The sequence below is a fragment of the Puma concolor genome, chromosome C1 (genome assembly GCF_028749965.1).
Source record: "Puma concolor isolate L17-30 chromosome C1, mPumCon1.1.hap2, whole genome shotgun sequence".
In the NCBI taxonomy this organism is placed as follows: Eukaryota; Metazoa; Chordata; class Mammalia; order Carnivora; family Felidae; genus Puma; species Puma concolor.
Window position 1 is genome coordinate 35,954,669 of NC_141674.1, and position 26,300 is coordinate 35,980,968.

Consider the following 26,300-nt stretch of genomic DNA (forward strand, 5'->3'; position numbering starts at 1 on the left):
TGATAACTTCTGATGTCATATCCCCAAAACCTGTTCCCCATGCAGTCTTCCCCAGTGTAGTTACTGGCAATTAAATTCTCCCAGTTATTCAAGCCAAAAGCCTAAGAGTCATCCTTGACTCCTTCCCCTGTGCTAATATCCCAATCCATTAGGAAGTCCCATTGTCTCTACTTTAAAAAATATCCAGGGGCGCCTGGATGGCTCAGTTGGTTAAGTGTCTGACTCTTGGTTTTGGCTCAGGTCATGATCTCATAGTCCATGGGTTCCAGCCTTGTGTTGGGCTCTGTGATGACTGCTTGGGTTTCTCTCTTTCCCTCTCTCTCTGCCCTTCCCCAGCTTGATCTCTGGGTCTCTCAAAATAAATAAATAAACTTCAAATATATATATATATATATATATATATATATATATATATATATCCACAAATAATCAGAATCCAACTATTTCTCTCCACCTTCATTGTTACCACAGTCAAAGCCACCATCAGCTCTCTCTAGATTACTGCAATAGTCTTCTAACTTAATTTTCATCAGTTACATACTTAGATAGCTTAAAATAAGCATATAATGAAAAATAACAGTCCCCTGGCCTCCCCATACCACCAGTGAATCTCCTATTCCCCAGAGGGAACCACTCTCCCCTCTTTCAGCTGTTTCTTCTGTTTACCATCATAGCTCTAGCTATCTACTGATTATACTGCTATTTCTTACCTTCTACTGACTTTCCAGAATGGAGGCTGAGGATTCAGCCCTCTTAAATTACTTCCCTTTCAATATTTGCATAAGACAATCTTGGGTCCCCAAAGCAATCTACAGTTTTAATGCAATCCCTATCAAAATACAGCATTTTTCACAGAACAATAATCCCAAAATTTGTGTGGAACCACAAAAGACCCCAAATAGCCAAAGCAATCTTTTTTTTTTTTTTAATGTTTATTGATTTTTGATGGGGGGGGGGGGCAGCAGAGCGTGAGTGGGGGAGGGGCAGAGAGAGAGGGAGACACAGAATTCGAAGCAGGCTCCAGGCTCTGAGCTATTAGCACAGAGCCCGATGTGGGGCTCGAACTCACAAGTTGTGAGATCATGACCTGAGCTGAAGTCAGTCGCCCAACCAACTGTACCACCCAGGTGCCCCATCAAAGCAATCTTAAAAAAGAAAAAGAAAAAGAAAAAAAACCAAAGGTATCACAATTGCAGATTTCAAGTTATACTACAAAGCTGCAGTAATCAAAACAGTATTGGACTGGCACAAAAATAGACACATAGATCAATGAAACAGAATAGAAAGCCTAGAAATAAATCTATGATTATCTGGTCAATTAATCTTTTTTTTAAGTACTTATGCATGAGAATTTTTAAGTTTATTTATTTATTTATTTATTTATTTATTTATTTATTTATTTATTTTGAGAGAGAGAGAGAGAGAGAACAAGGGAGGGGCAGAGAGAGAATCTCAAGCAAGCTCCACACTGTCAGTGTGGAGCCTGACATGGGGCTTGAACCTATGAACCGTGAGATCATGACCTGAGCTGAAATCAAGAGTCGAATGCTTAACCAACTGAGCCACCCAAGCACTCCTGGTCAATCAATCCTTGACAAAGGATGCAAGAATATGCAACGTGAAAAAGACAGTCTTGGGGTGCCTGGGTGGCTCAGTTGGTTAAGCATCCCACTTCAGCTCAGGTCATGATCTCCCAGTTCATGGGTTCAAGCCCCACATTGGGCTTTGTGCTAATAGCTCAGAGCCTGGTGCCTGCTTCAGATTCTGTGTCTCCTTCTCTCTCTGCCTTTCCCAGCACACATACTCTCTCTTTCTCAAAAATAAATAAACATTGGGGCACCTGGGTGGCTCAGTCAGTTAAGTGTCAGACTTCAGCTCAGGTCATGATCTCACAGTTCGTGGGTTTGAGCCCTGCATCAGGGTCTGTGCTGACAGCATGCAGCCTAGAGCCTGCTTTGATTCTGTGTCTCCCTCTCTCTCTGCCCTTACCCCACCCATGGTCTCTCTTTCTCTCTCAAAAATAAATAAACATTTAAAAAATTTTTAAAAAAGAAATAAACATAAAAAAAAAGAAAAAAAGTCTCTTCAACAAATGGTGTTGGGAAAACTGGGGAGCTACAAACAAAAGAATGAAACCAGACCACTTTCTTATACCATACACAAAAATAAACTCAAGATGGAGATGTGAGGCCAGAAACCATAAAAATCCTAGAAAAGAACACAAGCAGTAATTTCTCTGACATCAGCTATAGCAACACTTTTCTGTTTTTTTTGTTTTTTGTTTTTTTTTTTTAAGCAACACTTTTCTAGATCTGTCTCCTGAGGCAAGGGAAACAAAAGCAAAAATAAACTATTGGGCCTACATCAAAATAAAAAGCTTCTTCACAGCAAAGGAAATAATCAACAAAACTAAAAGACTAGCTACTGAATGGGAGAAGATATTTGCAGTTGATATATCCAATAAGTGGTTAATATCCAAAATCTGTAAAAAACTTATAAACTCAACACCAAAAAATAAATGATCCAATTAAAAATGGGCAGAAGACACGAACAGACATTTCTCCAAGGACAACATACAGATGACCAACAGACAAAAGAAAAGATACTCAACATCACTCATGACCAGGGAAATGCAAATCAAAACACAATGAGATATCACCTTACTTCTGTCAGAATGGCTAAAATCAAAAACACAAAAAACAAGTGTTGACAAGGATGTGGAGAAAAAGGAACCCTTGTGCACTGTTGGTAGGAATGCAAACTGGTGCAGCCACTGTGGAAAATGGTATGGAGGTAGAACTACAATGTGATCCAGTAATTACACTACTGGGTATTTACCCAAAGAATACAAAATCACTAATTCAAAAAGATACATGCACCCCCTATGTTTATGGTGGCATTATTTATAATAGCCAAAATATGGAAGCAACCTAAGTGTCTATTGACAGATAAATAGATAAAAAAGATACTATATGTCTATACAATGGAATATTACTCAGCCACAAAAAGAATGCAATCTTTGGGGCGCCTGGGTGGCGCAGTCGGTTAAGCGTCCGACTTCAGCCAGGCCACGATCTCACAGTCCGTGAGTTCGAGCCCTGCGTCAGGCTCTGGGCTGATGGCTCAGAGCCTGGAGCCTGTTTCCGATTCTGTGTCTCCCTCTCTCTCTGCCCCTCCCCCGTTCATGCTCTGTCTCTCTCTGTCCCAAAAAATAAATAAACGTTGAAAAAAAAAATTAAAAAAAAAAAAAAAAGAATGCAATCTTGCCATTTGCAACAGCATGGATGGATCTAGAAGGTATAATCCTAAGGAAATAAGTCCAAGAAAGACAAATACCGTATGATTTCACTCAAGGAATTTAAGAGACAAAACAAATGAACAAAGAAAAAAAAGACAAACCAAAAAACAGACCCTTAACTATAGATAACAAACTGATGATTACCAGAAGGGAGGTGGGGGGATGGGTGAAATAGGTGATGGGAATTAAAGAGTACATATATCATGATGAGCACTGAATAATGTATAGAATCAATCACTGAATCACTATTATTGTACACCTGAAACTAACATAACACTGTACGTTAACTATACTGGAATTTAAAAAAAAGAAAAGAAAATATGTTTACCACAGACAGTTCAGTTGAAAAGATTTAAAAGATATTAAAATAAACATTAATGACAATTTTAAAAAAGAGAAAAAAGAAAAAGAAAGGCATAAGATCTAGAAAGAAATGGGTAGAAAGATGATAGCAAGTCCCAAGGTGCCTGCTGGGCAACAGTCTAGAGAATAAGCAATACAAACTGGAGCAGAAGAATCAAGAGCTCCAGGAGAAATGTTGGGGGAAGAAGGTTTGATGAAAGAATTTTTAGATTTCCAGATGTGTTTGGCAGAGTGGAAATTCATATTCAGAAAAATTTTTTACAATTTTGGGAGCATCTGGGTGGCTTAGTCAGTTAAGCATCCAACTTCAGCTCAGGTCATGATCTCATGGTTTGTGAGACCTCCACATTGAGCTCTCTGCTGTCATCACAGAGCCTGCTTCAGATCTTCTGTCCCTCTCTCTGCCCATCCCCCACTTGTACTCTCTCAAAGATAAACATTAAAAAAAAAATGAAACAAGTTGAGCACTTAACTTGCCTTTAAAAAAAGAAGAAGAAGAAGAAGAATTCTACAATTCTGTACAAAGCTTTGGTAAGAATTTGTGGTATATAATAACTAAGCAAATGAAAAATTAGGCTAAACACAAAAATACTGTACAAGAAATAAAATGTAATTATAATACATTACTTGGCCTGGTAGTGATTATATTCAGTCATTATAATATACATGCTGAGCTTTGATTTATTTCTCAAGTTTTTAATTTTAATTCCAGTATAGTTAACACATGGTATTATATACATTTCAGGTGTACAACTACTTGATGGTTTGAAAGAGGGTATAAGGGAAAGATATTAAAGATGACTCCTAGGTTTTTTCGTCTAAGTAATAATGGTAGTAACAACAAGTCCATTTGCTGAGATGGGAGAGGTCTAGACAGGAAAAAATAGGGATGGGGTAAAAAAATAATCAATAGTGGTCCATATAGGGGTGCCTGGATGATTCAGTCAGTAGAGCATGTGACCCTTGATCTCAGGGTTGTGAGTTCAGGCTCCATGCTGGGTGTAGAGATTGCTTAAAAAATAGTGGTCTATAATAGGTGTTCAATAAATGGTAGCCACTGTTTACATTAAAAATCATCTTCTACTATATCTCAATTATATCTCAATAAAAATAAATTTTTAAAAAATCATCCTTTTGGGGTTGTACTACTTGATTGTCCACAGACAATGGCATAAATATTACTGAAGATTATTCCATATTTTATTTTACACAATTGTTCTAGTTATATTGAATTAGAACTTACACACAGTACTAAGTCATTAAACCTTCTACCTTGACACAGAGAAGAGAAAAAAATGTTAAGCCTCCTTTTCAACATGCTAGTGTTATAAAATTTGCTTTGAGGGCTATATTGAGACCCTTTCACCTAGTTACTCACTAGAATTACAGGATAATTCTATAATTTATAATTCTGATAAAATCAGAAAGATCTACTTTAAGCCAGTATTATTTGAGAGGGGATGGGGGAAAGAAAGAGAGCATGAGCATGTGCACACATGGGAGGGGCAGAGAGAGAGGGAGGGAGAGAATCCCAAGCAGGCTCTGTGCTGTTGTGGAAGCCAAACTAGGGGCTCAATCCCACAAACTGTGAGATCATGATCTGAGCTGAAATCATGAGTCAGGGGCTGAAGTGATTGAGCCACCCATGTGTCTCTAATCCAGCTTTTTAAATGTTTCCAATTTATTCTGGAGCACACACGTGCATATACACACAGACACGTACACAGACACACAGGTGCATATACACCTGAGATAAAACATTCTTTAAACCTGATCATTTACAAATTATTCAACATTGGGGCACTTGGGTGGCTCAGTTGGTTAAGCATCCGACTTTGGCTCAAGTCATGATCTCTCAGTTTGTGAGTTTGAGCCCAGTATCAGGCTCTGTGCTGACAGCTCAGAGCCTGAAGCCTGCTTCAGATTCTGTGTGTATGTGTCTCTCTCTCTGTCCCTCCTCTCTCTCTCTCAAAAATAAACATTAAAGAAAAAAAAAACAATTAAGAAAACCAAATTATTCAACATTAATCGAACATGGATTTCTTTTTTTTAATTAAAATAATTTTTTATTTTAGATAGAGAGCAAGCAGAGGAGAGGGGCAGTGGAAGAGAGACAGAATTTCAAGCAGGCTCCATGCTCAGTGCAGAGCCCAATGTGGGGCTTCATTCCAAGACCCTGTTACCATGACCCCACCTGAAATGAAGAATCGGATGCTCAACTGATTGAGCCACCTAGGTATCCCTCAATGTGGATTTCTAACCACTGATATGGTCCATTCCCCTAATTTAATGAAAGAAAAAAACCAAAGCCTAGAGGTCAAGTAACTTGTCCAAGAGAATACAATTAGGAAATCATGGGGTTGTGTTAAGTACCTATGACAAATAGTGGAAGATAAGGCTAGAAAAAACAGATTAGACCTTAACTGTCAGTCTAAAGGATTTTCAACCCAATTCTGAAATAAAAGGTTTATAAGAAATAAGTTATACAATTAGAGCTGTGTATCAGGAATAGAGAAAGGGGGTCAAAAAGATAGGGAAAATAATTCACTCCAGGAAAAATTCAAGAGGACTGAAATGACAAATATATAAAGGAAAGAACAGATGCAAAAGTCTTTGAAGATCTAGAATCAAGAGCATATTAGCTTCTGGTTAGAAGCAATGAATAAAAGGAATAAGTAAAGATGACTTTGGGATTTTCAGAATGGGTAACTGGAAAGACAGCTATCTTAATAACTGAGACTGGAAAAATATCCTGCCATATTCTCACAGGATTAGCTGATACTTACCTGTTTCCTAGATGTAAAGTTTACTTCCCAAGGAGACTGGGAGATAACAGTGTTCTATTTCCCTGTATTCACCATGATATTGCCTAGCACAGGTCTGGACTGAATAGTTCCAAGTAAATATTTGGTGAATTAAAAGCATATTCTCCATTTTAACAAAATGATAACCACATTGCTACAAGTGGCTTTTGAAGAGGAGCTAAAACAATTCTGAACAAAAATTAGTAGACAGAAAAATAAATTCAGAATGTAGCCTAAAAAAAGGAAGCATGAGAATATAAATAAGGCATCTAAAAGAAATTCTAAATTTCTCATGGCATGAAGAATAACAAAGAGGTATGAAAACAAATCTTGGTACAGGTCCTCAGAAAGACCACTGGGGAATGGAAGTTAGCAGGACATGGAATTGGGTTACAGATCTTGAGCATAAGACTTCCTGGCATAAACAACCTTATTCACAAGAGGCCCAAACAATCAGTCCATGCAGTCAACAAAGTACTTTATTGTTCCTTGTTCTAACTGATAACTTAGAGCAACTGATGATAAAAGAGCCAATCTTAACTGTAGCCATGTATTAAAAAAAAAAAAAACACATATACACAAACAAAATATACACACCTACTGCCTCTATGACTTAGCAGGCATTCTTTTCCTTCCAACTAGAAATCTTAGGAGTGAGAAAGATAAAAGGAAAAAGAGGAAGTAGGGAGGCTGGGGTCAAGAAAAAGAGAAAAAAAGCTGCAAAAGTTCAGCTCATTCACTCCTGCTGGGCACAAAATAGCTGTGCCAGCACAGGACCAAGGCATGCCCAGAGGATTAGATGCCAACCATCTGGCAGGTCATACAGATACCGTCTTTTTCAAGTAGACTTTCCAAATCACTAATGCAGTGATTTCTGACCTCTTCTTTGATTTCAAGCAGGAGACCCTTTCTTCAAAATTCTTATACACATGTTTAACATAAAACAGATAAAAAAGTGAAGCTGCCCTGGCTGGATGAAACATCGGAGGGAACCAAAAGCTTCCTCTGCTCATCAGTCTCCCCCCGGGGGTCAACCTCTAAGGAGGCAGGTCTGCGAAAAACCTAGGGTTCTGAGAGATGGATTTTTCCCAATTTAAATCTAATAATCTCAATTTGAGGGAAAACCTTGGTTCATAATTCTGCCTCAGCTTCTGCATCTATAAAGGAGAGCTTGTTAAGCGTCACAGCTTGAAAACAGCCTAAAACCCTTATTAACAAATAGTTACAAAACATTTAAATTACAAGCACTTGGATGGCTCAGTTGGTTAAGTATCGACTTCAGCTCAGGTCATGATCTCACGTTTCGTGAGTTTGAGCCCCGAGTTGGGTTCTGTGCTGACAGCTCAGAGCCTGGAGCCTGCTTTGGATTCTGTGTCTTCAGCTCTCGCTACCCCTCTCCCACGCACACTCTCCTTCTCTCTCTCAAAAATAAATAAACATTAAAATTTTTAAATTATAAAAACAAAGTATTAATAGTAAATTTCTAAGACAACTAGAAAAGCATCTAAGAAATAAAAATTCTAAGTATTTTGAGAATGACACACAGTCATGCTTAGTTTGATATTTAAGGTAGCCTAAGGAAGTATAATAGATGCTTCTATTGCTATAGTTAGTGTTCCTCCTAATAACAAAAGTCAAGAAGACCCTGCTTCCTCTAGGCCACTGGTAAGATAATTTCTTTTTGTTGTATTCAAAATATATAATAAAAGTGAAAGCACAAAAACATGAAAGATATAAACAACCAGAAGCTTCTTTTTAAAAGTAATCTACAAGAGCACCTGGGTGGTTCAGTAAGTTAAGCATCTGACTTCAGCTCAGGTCATGATCTCATGGTTTCTGTGTCCAAGTCCGTATTGGGCTCTGTGTTGACAGCTCAGAGCCTGGAGCCTACTTTGGATTCTGTGTCTCCCTCTCTCTGTGTCCCTCCCCCGCTCGTGCTCTGTCTCTCTCTCTCTCTCTCTCTCTCTCTCTCTCAAAAATAAAATAAACATTAAAAAAATTTTTTTTAATAATCTACTTCCAGGGACATCTGAGTGGCTCAGTCAGATAAGCACTAGCTCAGCTCATGAGATGGAGCCCCACATCAGGCTCTGCACTGACAGCCTGCTTGGGATCCTCTCTATCTCTCTCTTCCCCTCCCCCACTATCTCTCTTTCTCTTTCAAAATAAATAAATAAAACTTAAAAAAAAAATAAATCTATTTCCAGGCTTTTAATGACAATATATTTGAAACAGATGGCTTATACAGAACAAAAAGAGTCATCATCAAGAGTGCAAAACCACTATGGCTAACAATAATTATAATAATTTTCATGTATTTTATACTTTCTGTGGATTATAACAGATGCAAAGGCTTTTATAAAGTATCTCATTTGTGGCCTACTGCCAAATCAAGAAGAAGTTAACATTATCTTTTATATATTAGAAAACTTAGCTGAGTGCAAAGAATATTATTACTTGTGGAAAGTTAAAAGGGAGGGGTGTGTCATTCCTGCACAATGGAACCAAAAAGAGATAGGCTAAGTAAGAAAGATCAAGGGGACATCTGAATAGGAATAGTATCACTGGTCTCATCACACATTTCTAGGCTGGAACATATATATTAAGCAAAACAAGAGTAAAGATCTAGGTGGATTCTAGCCCAGTATTTTGCAGTACAGTAGCCAGTAGCTTCATGTAGTGATTTAAATCAAATTAAAAAAATTCAGTTCTTTGTTTGCACTAGCCACATTTCATACAATGCTCTTTAGGCACATGTGGCTATTGGAAAGCACAGATAAAGAACATTTCCACCACTGCAGAAAGTTCTATTCAACAGCATTACTCTAGGAAAAAACCTTTGAACGTATTAAAACCAGCAGCACTCAATAAATGTTTGGTGAATGAATGAATGATAAGCAACAGGCTTCAATGGGCCATTGAAAAAAAAAAAAAAAACTAGGGGCACCTGGGTGGCTCTGTCAGTTAAGAACCTGAGTTCGAACTCTGCATGGGGTGAGCTGGAGCCCAGCTTTGGGATTTCGAGATTCTCTTTCTCTCTCTCTCTCTCTCTCAGCCCCTTGTGGGATTCTCTCTCATTGCCCCTCGCTCACTCGCTCTCTCTCTCTCTCTCTCTCTCTCTCAAAAACAATAATAATAATAAAAACTAGCCAGAGAAAAAAAAACTAAGAATAGTAGCTAACATTTACCGGGCACTTAACACAAGCCAGATACTCTTCTAGGTGGTTTATATGCACTAATTTAATTAACCCTCAAACAACTTCATGATATATATACTGTCATTACTCTCATTTTATAGATGGGAAAACTAATACTTGGACAGGTTAAGTAACTTTCCCAAGATCCAGGATTTGAATCCAGTCAGCCAGATCTAGAATCTAGAAACTTCATTTTTAATCATACTATACTATGCTATCTCTATTATATAACAACTGTATTTTAAGTTTTTGCTGTGCTAGAATAAAATTTATTTAATGTCATTCTTCCCATGCATTCACCAGTCAAGTTTACATAAAGAAAATAAGAAAAGTAGTTAAATAAAAGACTGGCAAAAAATATACCAAATGTTAATAATAGTTTGATCCCTACACACTGAGATAAAGAGCAATTTTTATTTTCTTGTTTTACTGACTGTTTTCTAAATGTTCCATAGTGATAATGTATCACTTCTATAAAAATGAAAAACAATAAAAATATTATTTTATTTTTAATGTTTAATTTTGAGAGAGAGAGAGACAACATGTGCAAGGCAGAAAAGGGGCAGAGACAGAGAAACAGAAGATCCGAAGCGGGCTCTGCGCTAACAGCTGAGAGCCCAATACAAGGCTCGAACTCATGAGCTATGAGATCATGACCTGAGCCAAAGTCAGATGTTTAACCAACTGAGCCACCCAGCCACCCCTAAAAATATTTTTAAGCAAGATGAAAATATGATCAGCTTAAAATAAACACTTATAAAATCTCACTCTCAAACATTATATAGGCCCCCTAACTGGTCTCTTGGCCATGAGTCTCCCTAACACTAAACCATTCTGAATTTGCCATCAGTTACCTCTGCCATGTTAGTCCATGCTCAGAATCCAATACACAGAGGATAAAACATACTGTTTTTGGCTTTATGCAAGCCATTCTTGATTATTTTTATTACATTTCCACCTTTATCTACCAATAGTATTCTGTCAAATCATCAATTCTCCTATGAGAAGAATGGTAGAAAGAGCCCAGGCCTCAGAGTCACAGACCTTGGCCAACACATCATCTCTTACCCTCAGTCCTTCAATAGTGATTAGTTGTAAAGATTAAATCTTTAAATAGGTAAAGTATCCAGCATACAAGCCTTCAATAAATGGTGGCTTTCTTACTATTGTTATTAACCAAATGGGTTTTTATTCACTAACTCCTCAAAAAGCTTTGCACTTTTACCTCTGTGTTTTATTACTGCTTTGCTTCTATTTTCTGAGTTCCTTCCCGATCTTCTAAAAATCCTTTTAAAATTCAAGTTCCAGTCCCAGTCAACCTCCTCCAAAAAGGCTTCCCTCACTCTGCCAAGCTAATATGATCTCTCACTCCTTTGAACTTCTATAGCACATAGAGTTTATTCTATGCAAGTGGTGGGGTCCTAGATGATTTTATTAGTTCTCTTTTCATATATATAAGTCCTACATTCCCAGTTAGAGTCAAACTCTTTCCTACTAGCAGGCATTCCATTTTATATATGTCTTTATACTTTTCTGGTGTCTCACAAATCACCAGGCTTATACTAAATGCTCAAAAAAATATGTTGATCAGATTTGTGCATTGGGAAGAACGTCATCATAATAAAAATACTGGCTGAACATTTTTGTAGTAGACTAGGAAGCCAACAATTCTATATAAAGGTAGAAAGTTTAAAGTAAACAGTATAATCCAATTCCATAATATACTATCACTGACCAAACATGTAAGTCATACTTAAGCTGTATGATTCCTTTCCAGTCCAATGTAAATATTAGCAATAAATGACCCTAAGTAAACAGCACTTTTAACTTCTTAAAGTGTCTTACACATAAACTCTATTAAATATATATTGACTCAAATTGTCTTATTTGATTTCATTCGGAAATACACTCACCTCACTAAAAAAAAATCAAGATAATTTGAGTGAGAAAGATTCAGATACTGATTACTAGAAAGTGAGGATCATATAACCTTATTTTATATAATATGAATTCTCCTGTAAAAAGGTAAACTATTGGGGTGCCTGGGTGGCTCAGTCAGTTAAGCAATTGACTCTTGATTTCTGCTCAGGTCATGATCTCATGGTTCGTGGGATCATGCCCTCTGCCAGGCTATATGCTGGCAGTGTAGAGCCTACTTGGGATTCTCTCTCCCTCTCTCCCTGCTCCTCCCCTACTTGCACTCTGTCCCTCTCTCAAAACAAACATTAAAAAAAAAAAAAAAAGTAAAAAAGGTAAACTATGTCTTCTTCAGTGCTACAAGTTAAGGGTAGATAGCCTAGGGGCACTCTTTTATTTTCATTCACTGATTTAATTATGATATCTCATAAAGCAATTAAGAAAATTAAATAACAACAAAAAGAGAAAAATCTTTTCTCCTTGATAAATTACTAATTTAGTGGGGCACCTGGGTGGCTCAGTCGGTTAAGCATTTGACTCTTGATTTCACCCAGGTCATGGTCTCACAGTTGGTGAGACTGAGCTCAGTGTCAGCCTCTGAACTGATAGCACAGAGCCTGCTTGGGATTCTCTGTCTCCCTCTCTCTGCCCCTGTTTGCACTCTCTCTCTCTCAAAATAAATAAATAAACTTAAAAATTTTTTTAATTACTAATTTAGCAATAGTAAACAATTGTTCTAGTGAGCTGCTTTTAAGAATAAAGCAATTTGAGAGACAGAAGGAAGTTGCTTTATTAAATGCAGTTACAGAAAATTAATTCTCAATAGGTAGAAAAATACCTATAGCACAGCTAAATCCTAGCAAGACAGATTCAGCACAAAATTCCAAATCCCTTTTTACAGCTATTAATGCTATTCTAACAAGCCTCCAATAATGTTCCAGCTTTCTCACTAATCCTCAAAAGAAAGGAAAAGCCATTACCTAAGGATGTTGGGATGGGAGAGTCTATTCATAAGCTGAACTTCTTTCAGCATGTTTGCCCGGTTACTGCTCAATGTGTTCATCTTAAGAGCCATCACCTGGCCAGAAGCTCGATGGCGCACCTAGAAAATAAAATAGAACAAGAGAAGGATTCAAGGACAGCAGTTAAATATGAGGTCAAAGTCTCCACATGTAAACATGCCAAGATGTTTTAGTGCCAGTTTAGATAAAATAGATATACTTCAGGATGTTTTCCTGTAAACTGATCACATTAGGGTCTCACTTCCATTAATGAAGATGGATTTATTCCATCAAAGAGCAAAACTGTTTCACATTAAGCTGGCCAGAAAAACATTGTTAATAACACCTCAAGAAATGGCAGCTTTTTTTAATACCTTAGAAAAAAATGTGGGAAATTTATTAGGCTAGTTCCTTATGGTCAATATTGCTGACTCTTAGGACACTAACAGGAAAAAGTCCCCTTTGTGGAATTTTAAGTGTGCACAGAAAAGATATATGCATAAGCCTTATATAACACTTAAGGAACTATAAAACTATCTTTATAGGACACTAAAGCCACATCCTCAAAATCTCCCCCAAGCAGCATGTATGTGTGCATCTGTGTGTGTGTGTGTGTGTGTGTGTGTGTGTGTGTGTACGCACACATAAATATATATGAAAAAAAGCATTCATGTTAAATATAGAAAGAAGTCAGTGGACCTTTTAGGGACAATATAGTGGGCCAACCCAAAGTACCTTATAATCACATAAACATACTCAAGTCAGATACAAAAAAACATGGGTCATGCCATTCGCACTATTACCCGTACACACAGAGGAAAGTCTACTTCTGAAACATTTATTCTCTACAGAATTCAATATATTTTGCATGTAAAAATATTGTTTTATAATTTCAATGCACACTCCACAGTTTCCAATAACTGTAATACTTTACTCACAAGAAAATTAACTATGTTTTTACCCTCTAAATGTCTCAGTAGTAGCAAAAGGAGACTACCAGAGAAAATATTTTGTCTTACCCGAAAGAAACTCAATTATTTACTGAAATGTGTTTTTCCTACTGAGAAATTATGAATAAGGCAGTAGAAAAATTACCAAGTACCAAGGACCTCCTTACTCTCTGGTTAAAAAAACATTTCAGATCTGGCACAACAGAGACTTGCTATGCAAAAATGTCATCGTCCTATGGACTTTGAGTATTCTTTTAGTATATTGTAATTGACCAAGTGGAAGTTTCAGGAGAAAATATGACAACCTACTTAACTCTTCAATCTACAGAAATTCCTTGAAATGACAACAGCCCCAGAATTTCAGCATATCTATTAATACAGGACAGACATAACATTTTATCTTAAGAGTTCAAAGAAACAATGTTTCAGATCAGCCAGACATAAGGGAAAGAGGAAGCAAAACACTCAGAGCCACAGGGACCCTGGTTAGAAAAACTGAGGCAGAACACTGGCTGTCTCTCCCCTCTTCTAGATCTCTTAGTGAGATTTGGAACCCAACTCTCTTCCTAGTGCATCAATGATTCTGTTGTCATGTACCTCGTGATTGAAGAAAGAGAAGTGACTTTCCTTTTCAGATCCTGCATGGATAAGTTACAAGAAACGTTTATATACAAAGAACACACTGACAGTATTTTTCCAACTCTATTTACAGAAGACATCTGTGTTTTAATAAGGGCTCTCCATTCTGAAAGCTATTCTTCTTTTTTCATCATCTGAAAACTATCACTCGGAAATTTTAACAAAATGTGAGCTTTTAAGAAAGTTCAATATTAAAACAATGTGAAATTCAAGGATGAACAATCTGTATTTCAAACTAATCAGAAAAAATCCTATTTCCTTAAAAAAGTGGACAAGATGATGAACATGTTCATAACTCATTGCATTCTATCTTTCATCTGCATAAAATACTTTCTTCTAGCACCTCAAATTCTACTTACCTTTCAAGACCACACCCAAATGTTCCCTCCTCCCTGAAGTCTTCTTGACTCTCTGGGAATCATTTATTTGTGGTTTCCATCTTTATGCCACCTCAGAACAACATTCATAACACCAGTATACCACTCATCACATGGTTCTGTACATAAATATCTCCTCACCAGTCTATAAAGCATCTTGATACCAGGATCTATACTGTATCCATCCTTGTCTTGCAGTGCCTGGAAGGCCTGGCACATCATAAGGGCACAGTGAAAACAATGGCAACAACAGTTAAGTGAAACTTCTAATATACTTTCTATATATTATCTAAGGGCCAGTGAATCATTTATTCAGGTGAATTATTTGGGCAGAAGTGAGCCAGGAGTAATTTTTTTTGAGGGGGGCAGGGGTTGGGGGGAAGATTCAAATGGAAAAGAAATATAAAATTTGGTAAAATTTTTTGGGGTTTACCATCTAGAAAGGGACAAATAATAAGCTATATGGAGAGTCAGAGAAGAAAGACAATGAAGAATAAAACACAGCACACAAAGTATTTATATAAATGTTGAAATGTTGACAGAATGAGCACTTAGGCAAAAACTTCATGGAACTTCAGTGAAACCTCAAAAGATTAATAGACATTGATAGATTTTTAAAATACAGATTACAGTTGATAAAGGAAGAAAAAAGTATCGTTTAAATATAGAGGTCCACAAAAGATGGTGTACCTGCCTAAATGCCGGAGGATCTTCATTCCAAGTTTCAAAACTACAAAAATTAATTACCCTTCAAATAGACTTAGATTTTCAGAGTTAAAAGAAGGTGTTTTTTTGCTTAAGTTTGTCCTCTACAGATAGGTCATGGTTACTATTAATAAGAATATTCCTAAGAGAGTGACATCTTTAACTACCTTGGAAAATAAACGTTAAAATGGTTGCTGCTAGGGGAGAGAAATGGGAGGGATAGGTAAAATAGGTAAAGGGGATTAAGAGGTACAAAATTCCAGTTATAAAATAAATGCGTCAGTGATGAAAATCACAGCACACGGAATATAGTAAATGATATTGTAATAACATTGTATGGTGACAGATGGCAACTATACTTATTGTGGTGAGCATTTCATAATGTATATAATTGTCAAATCACTATGTTGTACACCTGAAACTAATATAATGTCAACTATATTTCTATCAAAAATTTATTTTTTAATGTTTTTTAACTTATTTTTATGTTTTTTAATTTATTTTGAGAGAGACAGAAACAGAGTATGAGTAGGGGAAGGTCAGAGAGAGAGGGAGACACAGAATCTGAAGAAGGCTCCAGGCTTTGAGCTGTCAGCCCAGAGCCCGAGGCGGGGCTCGAACTCGTGTACCACAAGATCATGACCTGAGCCCAAATCAGATGCTTAACCGACTGAAACACCCAGGAGCCCTCTATCAAAAATTTAAAAATAAAAGTATTATTATAAAGGGTAAGACCTCAAAAAATTAAAAATAAAATTGCCACATGATCCAGCAGTTCTACTTCTGGGTATGTACCCAAAAGAATTGAAAGTAGAGTTTCAATTTGCACACCCATGTTCATGGCAGCATTATTCACAACAGCCAAGACGTATATGCAACACAGGTGCTCACTGACAGAGGAATAGATAAAACAAAATAGTATACATAGAATGGAATATTATTATTTAGCCTTAAAAAGAAAGGAAATTCTGACACATGCTATAATACAGATGAACCTTGAAGTTATTATGCTAAGTGAAATAACCCAGTCACAAAAAGATAAATACCATATGTTTCCACTTACTTGAGGTACTTAGGGTACTTAAATTTATACAAACATAATGTAGAATGGTGGTTGCCAGAGGCTAGGGGAAGGGGAGGGATTTGGAGTTGTATGCTGGGTATAGAGTTTCAGTTCTGCAAGATGAAGAGTTCTGGAGACTGGTAGCACAACCACGTGAACTGAATTATACACTTAAATATGATTAAGATGGTAAATCTTGTATGTACTTTACCATAATTATAAATAAATGAAGAGAGGGAGGGAAGAAAAGCAAGAAAAAAGAGAGAGGGAGAAAGAAGATAACAGAAGAGAAAATCGGTACTTCTCCTTGACTTTTAAATTCATCTGATGCTACCACAGGATCTTCAAATCTACTTTCTAAAGAAGAGCATAGCAGAGTGGTGAAGGGCTCCAGGTCAGGAAATGAGCAGACTGAATACAACGTTTTAATACTTACATGATTAGAATGACTTCTCTGTGAAGACTTCTACTGTAAAATGAAGAGAACAATAGTCTCTATCTCCTAGCACGATTACGGAGGACAAAATAGTCTTATGTTAGATAAATGAGATAATGGATGCAAACTAACACAGAGGTTGGCCCAATAAGCATTCAATAAATAGGTATTATTTTTAATAAAAATAAGAAAGTATAGGGGCGTCTGGGTGGCTCAGTCAGTTAAGCGTCCGATTTGGGCTCAGGTCATGATCTTAGTGATTTTGAGCCCCGCACCAGGCTCTGTGCTGACAGCTCGGAGCCTGGAGTCTGGTTTGGATTCTGTGTCTCCTGCTCTCTCTGCCCCTCCCTTGCTCACACTCTGTCTCTGTCTCTCTCAAGAATAAATAAACATTAAAAATATATTTAAAAAAATAAACTATATGCTCATAAGAATTTAGCATATCAGGTGAATTTGACATAACACAGAAAATACAATTATAATTTTAAGTGAAAAACAGTAGTATATATAATTGCTGTATAATACCCCCAAGATTACTTATATACTACAAAGGGAAAAATATGTCTTTACAATGGAGAGATCTGCTGGTTAGCACCTTAACCAAGGGGTTGGTCACATTTAGCATTACCAAAAGTGAAACACCTGGCATTGTCAACTTTCTGATGTGATGTAATATACATACTGAAATGTTTAAGTCAAATCTAATCATAAGAAAACAATTAGACACATCCAGAATATCTAAAAGACAACTAGACAATACTCTCCAAACAAAATGTGGGGGAATATTCTAGATTAAGTGACATTAACAGACATAACCCCTGAAATGAAATGTATGAAACCTTGATTTGATTCTGGGTTCAAAAAAGCTATATAAAACTTTTTGTTGGGGCCCCTGGCTGACTCAGTTGGTAGAGGATGTGACTCTTGATCTCAGGGTCATGAGTTCAAGCTCCATGTTGGGCGTAGAGCTTACTTAATTAAAAAAAACAAAAAACACCCACCTTTTGCTGGCAAATAAGAAAACTTTTAATAGGAACTGTATATGAAATTATTTTTCTGAATTAAGGTTAATTGCCTCAGTTATAAATAATGATACTATGGCCTCGTAGAAGAACGCATTCTTAGAAGATATATACTAAAATATTTATATTAAAGTGTCATGATATCTGCAATTTGCTTTCAAGTGTTGTAAAAAAAAAAAAAAATACCAATGGGGCACCTGGTTGGCTCAGTTAGTAGTACAGCATGTAACTCTTGATCTCAGGATTGTAAGTTCAAGTCCCATGTTGGGTGTAGAGATGACTTTAAAAAATAAAATAAAATCTTAAAAAAATACAGATAGATAAAGCAATGTAGCAAAACATTAGCTGGCAAATCCAGGTGAAGGGACTATAGGGGTTTTATACTATTCTTTCCATTTTCTATAGATTTTATTTTTTTAATTAAAAAAAATTTTTAATGTTTTATTTATTTTTGAGAGAGAGAGACAAAGCGTGAATGGGGGAGGGGCAGAGAGAGAGGGAGACACAGAACCCGAAGCAGGCTCCAGGCTCTGAGCTGTCAGCACAGAGCCCGATGCAGGGCTCGAACCCATGAACCATGATATCATGACCTGAGCCAAAGTCGGATGCTCAACCAACTAAGCCACACAGGCACTCCCAATTTTCTATAGATTTTTAAAGCTTCCAAAAGTTGGAAGAAACAAGTAAAATATTTATCTTATTTTCTCCCATAAATTTAGCATTAAGAAATAAAGAACAGTTTTTTAATCACAGAAAAAAAAATCCTGCATATGCTATATGCCCAAGCCTATGCTAAAACAAAAAGTGGAAGTAAGTTTATCAAATGTTAATAGTGACTGTCACTGGTGGTAGAACTAATATCAATGATTTATTTTCTTTTACTTTTCTTCATTTTCCAATTCTTTCACAGTATATTTGACTAAAATTTCTAATAGAAAATATAACTTTTCAACTTCAATTTATATTAATTTTTACCTAAATAATACATGCATATATTTTCTTTGTAACACATTAAAACAATATAAATAAAAATAAATAAGTCCCTTTGATTATCCAATCCATTAAATGCAATCTTCTGTGTTCATTCCAAGTAGTTATTGTCTCAAGCTTGATGAGTACCCCTCTAGGCCTTTAAAAAATGCACTGACAACACTCCCTTAATACATACACAGACACACAGACACACACACATTAGGAAACTGAGAGAGCATGGCATCTAACTGCAGACAAAATTAAAGTTTTATAGAACAGAGGCTTATATTCACATGTTCAGAAGTCCAAGTACCCTGCAGGTTTTAAAGATGTTTCAGTAATATACCAAAACAAACAAAAAAGCACAGATACAATCAAATAACAATACTAAGTCACCAGAAATGTCTGTGTACATAAGAGTTTCTCTACCAGCATGGTAGTATTCTAATGAGTAACCCCCATCATCCCACAGTTCTTCTGGATAAAGTATGAACAATGGGAAAATTAAAGGAAGAGGCCAACCAGAAGAAAGAGAACTATATAAAGGGTGAGCAGAAAAATTGAGAACTGCTACTTAGAATGAATGATCACAGACACCAAGAAAACATTCAGTGGCATTAGGCAGGCAACTATCAAGAACAGAGTTTCTCCCCTTGATCAAAGATTCAGACCCTAAAACTAATACCTGAGTTGAAGATAATTTCCAGATCTGCAAACAAGAGTTACATATCACAAACAAAAGTCCAGTCAAGTGTGTACATGCAGGCTGGAAGTGACCGATTACCTTTCATTAGTCTTTTCAGGTACAAATAGTAACAAATATTATCATCCTCTATGCAAGGCACTGTGCTGGATGTTGAGAAGCCTATAGATCAACACTAGGCATCAGCTTGTCAGGTCTTCCAGTAATCCATGCCCCCAAATCACAAAGTTATCTTGTTGCTCTCCAGTTTAAAATTCTTCAATGGCTCACTGATACTTAAGGAATAAAGTCCAAACTCCTTAGCAAAACTAAATTCATCTACTGCTCCCTGTCTATCCCTGTGCCCACTCCTCCCCCATCTTTATCTATTATATATTTATAATTGTAATTCTTACAAATGCATCACACTCTCATACTTCCTTGCCTTGACATATACTATTCTCCTTGCCTTGATGCAATCCTCACCTCCTGAGCCCAATACCAATCTCCCTACTAAATTTGTTTCAATTATTCAAGATATAGAAACACCACTTTCCCTGGGAAAAATCTCTTTACTTCAAGAAAAACTGGATGCTCCATTCTGTGTTTTCTTACTACTCTACCCTTAATTATCTGTATTACAGAATTTGCATTACATAATTTGCATATTGTATTACAGAATTTGCATATTGCATTTGTATGTTGGTAGTCTACCTATCTTCTATATGTCTAAGAGCAGTTTGGGTTCAAGATGGCAACATAGGAAGATCCTGAACTCATCTCCTTCTATGGACACATAGAATCTACAACTACAGGGGCGCCTGGGTGGCTCAGTTGGTTACACTTCCGACTTCCACTCAGGTAATGATCTCACGGTTCATGGGTTCGAGCCCCGCGACAGGATCTGTGTTGATGGTCCAGAGCCTGAGGCCAGCTTCAGATTCTGTGTCTCCGTCTCTCTCTGCCCTCCCCCACCCACGCACTCTCTCTCTCTCTCAAATATAAATAAACATTTTAAAAAATCAGATTAAAAAAGAGATTAAAAAATCTACAACTACATATGAATAATTTCCCATATGCTTCAAGCCAAGAACTTGCCCTGTTCATTTTTCTGTCCCTGAAAGAGTAGTTCAGCTTTCTTCCACACCCCACATACACACCTTCTGACATGTAGGACTTATTTTTATATGGGCAATCTAGATTTTTGTCAAAAATCATACAAAGGTAAGCAGGAAAGAGAAACATAACAATAATTATATAACTATGAACAGACATTAGATTTTTTCAAATAGAAAAAATAAATTACAGGTTACAAATACAATCCTATGTCCATTAGCTATTTCTATAGCCCATTTTTATTCCATTCAAATAAGCATATTAACCACAAATGAGAGTGACAGTTAATATAGGGATACATCTAATTCAACTCTAATTTATATTTTTAAAATTAAATTATTTGCATATGTTTAATAACAAACCACATGCCATATATTCACTTTTAGCAGTGTGGTATAAAATCAAGCTAAGAATCCCTTCTCTGGCACAGTGCCTTTAGTTTAGCATTTAGAAATTGCTCAAAAAATATTTGCTGAATTTAAATAGTTAACTTGAGTCAGGAGGCTTAATTTCTAGAGCAAATGAGAAACATAAACCTCTGACCAGTTCAGAGAAATAGTAAGGAGAGAATTAAATAATAATTAGGACAAGAACATAAGAACTGTCACAAAGCAATTAATCATTAACTGTTAAATGAATGGCTTAGGACTTCCAGTCAAGAAGTCACAGTGAATATACAATAAGTATACAGTAAGCTGGTATAGCAACGTAAGTATTAGGCATATGCACTGTTTAAAGCAATAATTTTCAATAGAGGCTATAACAAGTCACTTAGGAGGTGTTTTTAAAGTTTTTAGATTAAGGTTTTGGTTATAACAATGACTGCGGGCAAGGAGTGTTGCTGGCCAGAGATGCTAGACATCCTGCAAGGTACCAGGACAGTACTGCACAAGGAAGCATTGTTCTATGTGCTGTATGAAATTCAAATATCTTGCTAGACATTCATGTAAATGAAGAACATATATATGTATTATTACCTGAACTTGGATTCTAACACTATTTGACAAAAAAAAAAAAAACAAAAAAAAAAAAAACAAAAACAAAGTCATCTTGCATGGTTTTAATATATACTAAATTTTCTAGAAATACAACTATATTATGAATTGAGGAAAAATCACTTCTTTCATTATGTTCAGAAGAACACATGAAGAATTGGTCAACATTTCAGAAAATCAGACCACCAGTAGCAATGCTGCTCCTAGTATTTGAAGTATAGTATAGTCATATAGTATTTGAATCCTATACAACTGTATTGTATTATACAATATGTATCAGAACCCATTTGTAGTTTTTATACTCACAATGATTTATTTAGCCTTTATTTTAAAATATCACCTATGCTGGGGAGCCTGGGTGACTGTCAGTTAAGCATCTGACTCTTAGATTTCGGCTCAGGTCATGATCTCATGGTCTTGAGATGGAGCTCCATGTCAGACTCCATGCTGTTAGTGTCCGACTCTTGATCTTGGCTCAGGTCATAATCTCACAGTTCGTGAGTTTCAGTCCCACATGGGGCTCAGCACTGATGGTGCAGAGCCTGCTTGGGATTCTGTCTCATTTCTCTCTGCCTCTCCTCCGCAGGTTCTCTCTCTCTTTCTCTCTCTCTCTCTCAACATAAACTTAAAATAAAATATCAACTAGAGTGGCACCTGGGTGGCTCAGTCGTTGGACCACCCAACCCTTGATTTTGGCTTAGGTCATGATCCCAGGGTTAGGGGATCGAGTCCCGCAGTGGTCTCTGTGCTGAGCATGGTAAGAATCTCTCTCCCTCTGCCCCTCTCCCCTGCTTGCACTCTCTTTCTCTTTCTAAAAATTAAAAAAAAAAATCAACCATAAATTAAAAGCATATTTTTGCTTTGCTCACAAATAAATTTACCAGTGTTCCTACTCTGCCAAGTTTTTTTTCCCTCAATGAAACATTCAAGATTAAATGAATATTTTACAAAGAAACACTGATAAAGCTGGCAAAGATATATCATACCTCGTTCTTTTCTCTCCTTCATCAATCTGTAATTTGCCTTGGCAAGCTATCGCTATTTCATTTGAGGTCACTGTCCTCTTTCCCTTATCACATACAAATAAGTCTAGTCCATTAGATTTTTTTGGTCTGTTATACTTTTATTCTAATATCCACTGGTATCTCTGCTCTTTAATTTTTCTTCTTGCATGGAATGGCTTCTGTCTTCTCTTAAATCTAAAACTAATCATTTGTGGGGCGTCTGGGTAGCTCAGTTGATCAAGTGTCCGACTTCAGCTAAGGTCATGATCTCACGCTTCGTGGGTTCGAGCCCCAAATTGGGCTCTGTGCTGACAGCTCAGAGCCTGGAGACTGCTTCAGATTCTGTCTCCCTCCTTCTCTGCCCCTCCCCCACTCACGCTCTGTTTCTCTCTTTCTCTCAAAAATAAACATTAAAAAAAAATTTTAAACCATTCATTTGTGAGAGGGTAAAAGCATCAGACTACTTCATTAAATTTTCTACAGTAGTCAGGCCCCAAATTTTGCATATTGAAATGTATATTTTTACTAATTTAATTTTCTTTTACTTCTTGTTTATCATAGAGTTAGGGTATCATGTTGATGCTTTATAATTATGAACAACAGTAACCTAATTACCTATCAATTTCATTTCCAAGGTAGTCAGAATTCATTAAAAAATTGTTATAGTAGCAATAATATAGCTATTATTCATAGCACTTGCTTCATACTAGGCTCTGTTATACTGTATATACATATATGTATATATATGTACATATATATACATATATATACATATGTGTATATATATATATATATTAACTCAATCCTCAAAACAATTCTGGGAGGTTGGTATTATTGATGTCTCCTATTTTACAGCTATGGAAATTGGGCACAGAGAGATTAAATAAGGACTTTCTCAAGATCCTACATCTAGTAAACGAGAGAACCAGAATTTGAACCCAGATAATGGAAACATTAGGGCTAAAATGCTTGAGAACAACTAATCTAAGGGAAAAAGCACTGCATGCACCCTACAAAACTGCCAAGAAATAATAATTATGACCTTGTATGTATCTAACAACACAGACTTGTAATATATAAAACAAAAACTGACAAAACACAAGGCAAGTTTAACAAATCCACAGTCTTCATGGGATTATTTAACATACCTTTCAGAAACTGAAAGTTCTAGAAGATAAATGAGTATGGATATAGCACTTTTTTTTAAAGTTTATTTATTTTGAGAGAGAGCGGAAACACATGTGCATGAGCATTGGAGGGGACAGAGACAGAGAGGACAGAGAGAGAATCTCAAGGAGGTTCTGCACTGTCAGTGCTGAGCCCAAAGTGGGGCTCAAACCCAGAAACCATGAGATCTTGACCTGAGCCGAAACCAAGAGTTGGATGGTTAACAGACTAAGCCACCCAGATGGCTGATATGATACATTTTAATAACAAAACTGATACGCTTGATTCAATCTTGTCCCAGTAAAGGTAGGCTTTATTTATCTTTTTTTTTTCAAGTCCATATGAAAAAATTGACCAAAATGCCTGGATCATAAAGGAATTCTCAAAAAATTTCAAAGAATGTAGTTCCAAAACCACATTCCAGACCACTATGAAATAAAATTAGAAGTCAACAACAACAACAACAACAAAATAATTAAAAACAAGCATAGTAGACAACACTGTTTATCAACATCTATTTTCCCCCTCTTCTTGACTTACAGGACCTCAGTTAGTTGGCAATGTGCTTGGTTAATTAAAACATTCAGGGCGCCTGGGTGCTCGGTCGGTTAAGTATCTGACTCTTGATTTTGGATCAGGTCATGATCTCACAGTTCATGAGTTCCAGCCCTGCATCAGGCTCCACACTCACATTATAGAGCCCTCTTGGGATTCTCTCTCTCTCTCTCTCTCTCTCTCTCTCTCTCTCTCTCTCTCTCTCCTCCCTCCCCCGCTCTCTCTAGAGTAGCCAGGTGACATAGTACTAAGTAAGGAGATATAAGTGGGAATTGCTAGGTAGGGATTCTAGAACTGTTTCCCTGATGAAACTGCCCTTTATCGTTTTTATAGACTGGAGCAAAGACGTAGTGCTTGCATCAAGAACAGCTACCTTGTAACCAAAAGGCCACGAACTACACACTAAAGACAAGGAAACTAGAAGCTTGGTTTGTTGAGGACTTCCTTAAGCAGTTGCACAGCATAGGCATTTCTCAAGATTTCTTGAGAAAAATTTGAATAAGCCACTGTGTTCAGGTTTCTGTAACATACTGCCAAAAACAATCCTAACTGATTTGCAAAAAAGATTAAAAATAAATGGGTTAGGGGCACCTGGGTGGCTCAGTCAGTTGAGCCTCCGACTTCGGCTCCAGTTGTGATCTCACGGTTTGTGAGTTCGAGCCCTGCATCAGGCTCTGTGCTGGCAGGTCAGAGCCTAGAGCCTGCTTTGGATTCTGTGTCTCCCTCTCTCTCTGACCCTCCCCTGTTCATGCTCTGTCTGTCTCTGTCTCAAAAATAAATAAACATTTAAAAAAATGTAAAAATGGGTTAGAGTTCAACTAAAAATGCCATATAAAAATATAAAAATAAAGATAAAAGCAAAAATTAATGAAAAAAGAAACAAAGAAACAATTGAGAGATTCAACAAACCAAAAGCTGACTTGGGAATACAAAAAACTAATAAACATATCTGCAGTGACTCTGGATCAAGAAAAAATCTTTTAGGGGCGCCTGGGGGGCTCAGTCAGTTGAGCGTCTGACTTCGGCTCAGGTCATGATCTTGCAGTTTGTAAGTTTGAGCCCTGCATTGGGCCCTATGCTGACAGCTCAGAGACTAGAACCTGCTTTGGATTCTGTGTCTCCCTTTTTCTTTGCCCCTCCCCCACTCTGTCTGTCTGTCTCTCTCTCACTCAAAAATAAACATTTTAAAAATTAAAAAAAAAAAGAAAAAATTAAAAGAAAAAATATTTTATTGTCTAGCTCCTGCCTATCTCTCTAGATTCATCAGAGTTTTGCCATTCCTTTACATGCATCCACCAGACTTAAACTAAATCAAATTTCTCACTGTTCCTAGAATATTCCTCTGTGCCTCCACATATGCTTTTCCTACTGCTTGAAATGCCCTTTCCCTTACGTGTCCACCAGACAAGCTCTATTTTCTCCTTCAAGAAAACTAAAGGGTGACTTCCTCTATGAAGCCTTCTCTGACCCCTTCACACAATGTTTATACTGGTGCCCAGTATTATATTCCTTAGTACCCTATGCATACTTTCACACACTTAGCAAATATGTATTGAGTAATTTCAGGCTCTTGCTAAAGTTCTATTTTAGCAAATACTGTGTTTTTAATATATTTCCTATCTTCCATCCTAAGCAAAGAGCTCTTTTAGGGCAGGATTTTATTCCTCTATCCCTAACACCTAGGTCAATGTCCTACACCTAATGAGTATTAACTAAATATCTGCTGAGTAAATAAATGAATAAGATGGCAAATAATTGCAATGTTTATCACTTGCTGCAACAGAAGTAGCAACAGAGTGCAATGAGATTACACAAAAGGCCAGTAACCAACTCTCTCACTCTCACTGATGCAAAATAATACACTCTAGAATCAACTTTTTGTAGTATCTTTCACGTGCCTTCACATATATCATATCATTTACAGAAATACTTCTACGAGCTGAGTGAATGCAAGTTGTACAATACAACTTGTGTGCTTCTAGTTTTTGTCCCCCCTCCCCCCACCCCCACCGAATTATCAATTAAAGTGAAGGATCT

General features: G+C 36.8%; 1 protein-coding gene across 3 annotated transcripts in view; it reads right to left on the bottom strand.

Annotated features, from left to right (window-relative positions):
• The window catches only part of TESK2 (testis associated actin remodelling kinase 2), a 132,965-nt gene that overhangs the window by 56,060 nt on the left and 50,605 nt on the right, over window positions 1–26,300 (bottom strand). For all 3 annotated transcript variants that reach the window (XM_086716803.1, XM_025934968.2, XM_086716804.1), the window contains one exon: window positions 12,560–12,681. In XM_086716803.1, coding sequence (XP_086572929.1) covers window positions 12,560–12,681 — 122 coding nt within the window. The remainder of the gene's footprint in view (window positions 1–12,559; window positions 12,682–26,300) is intronic.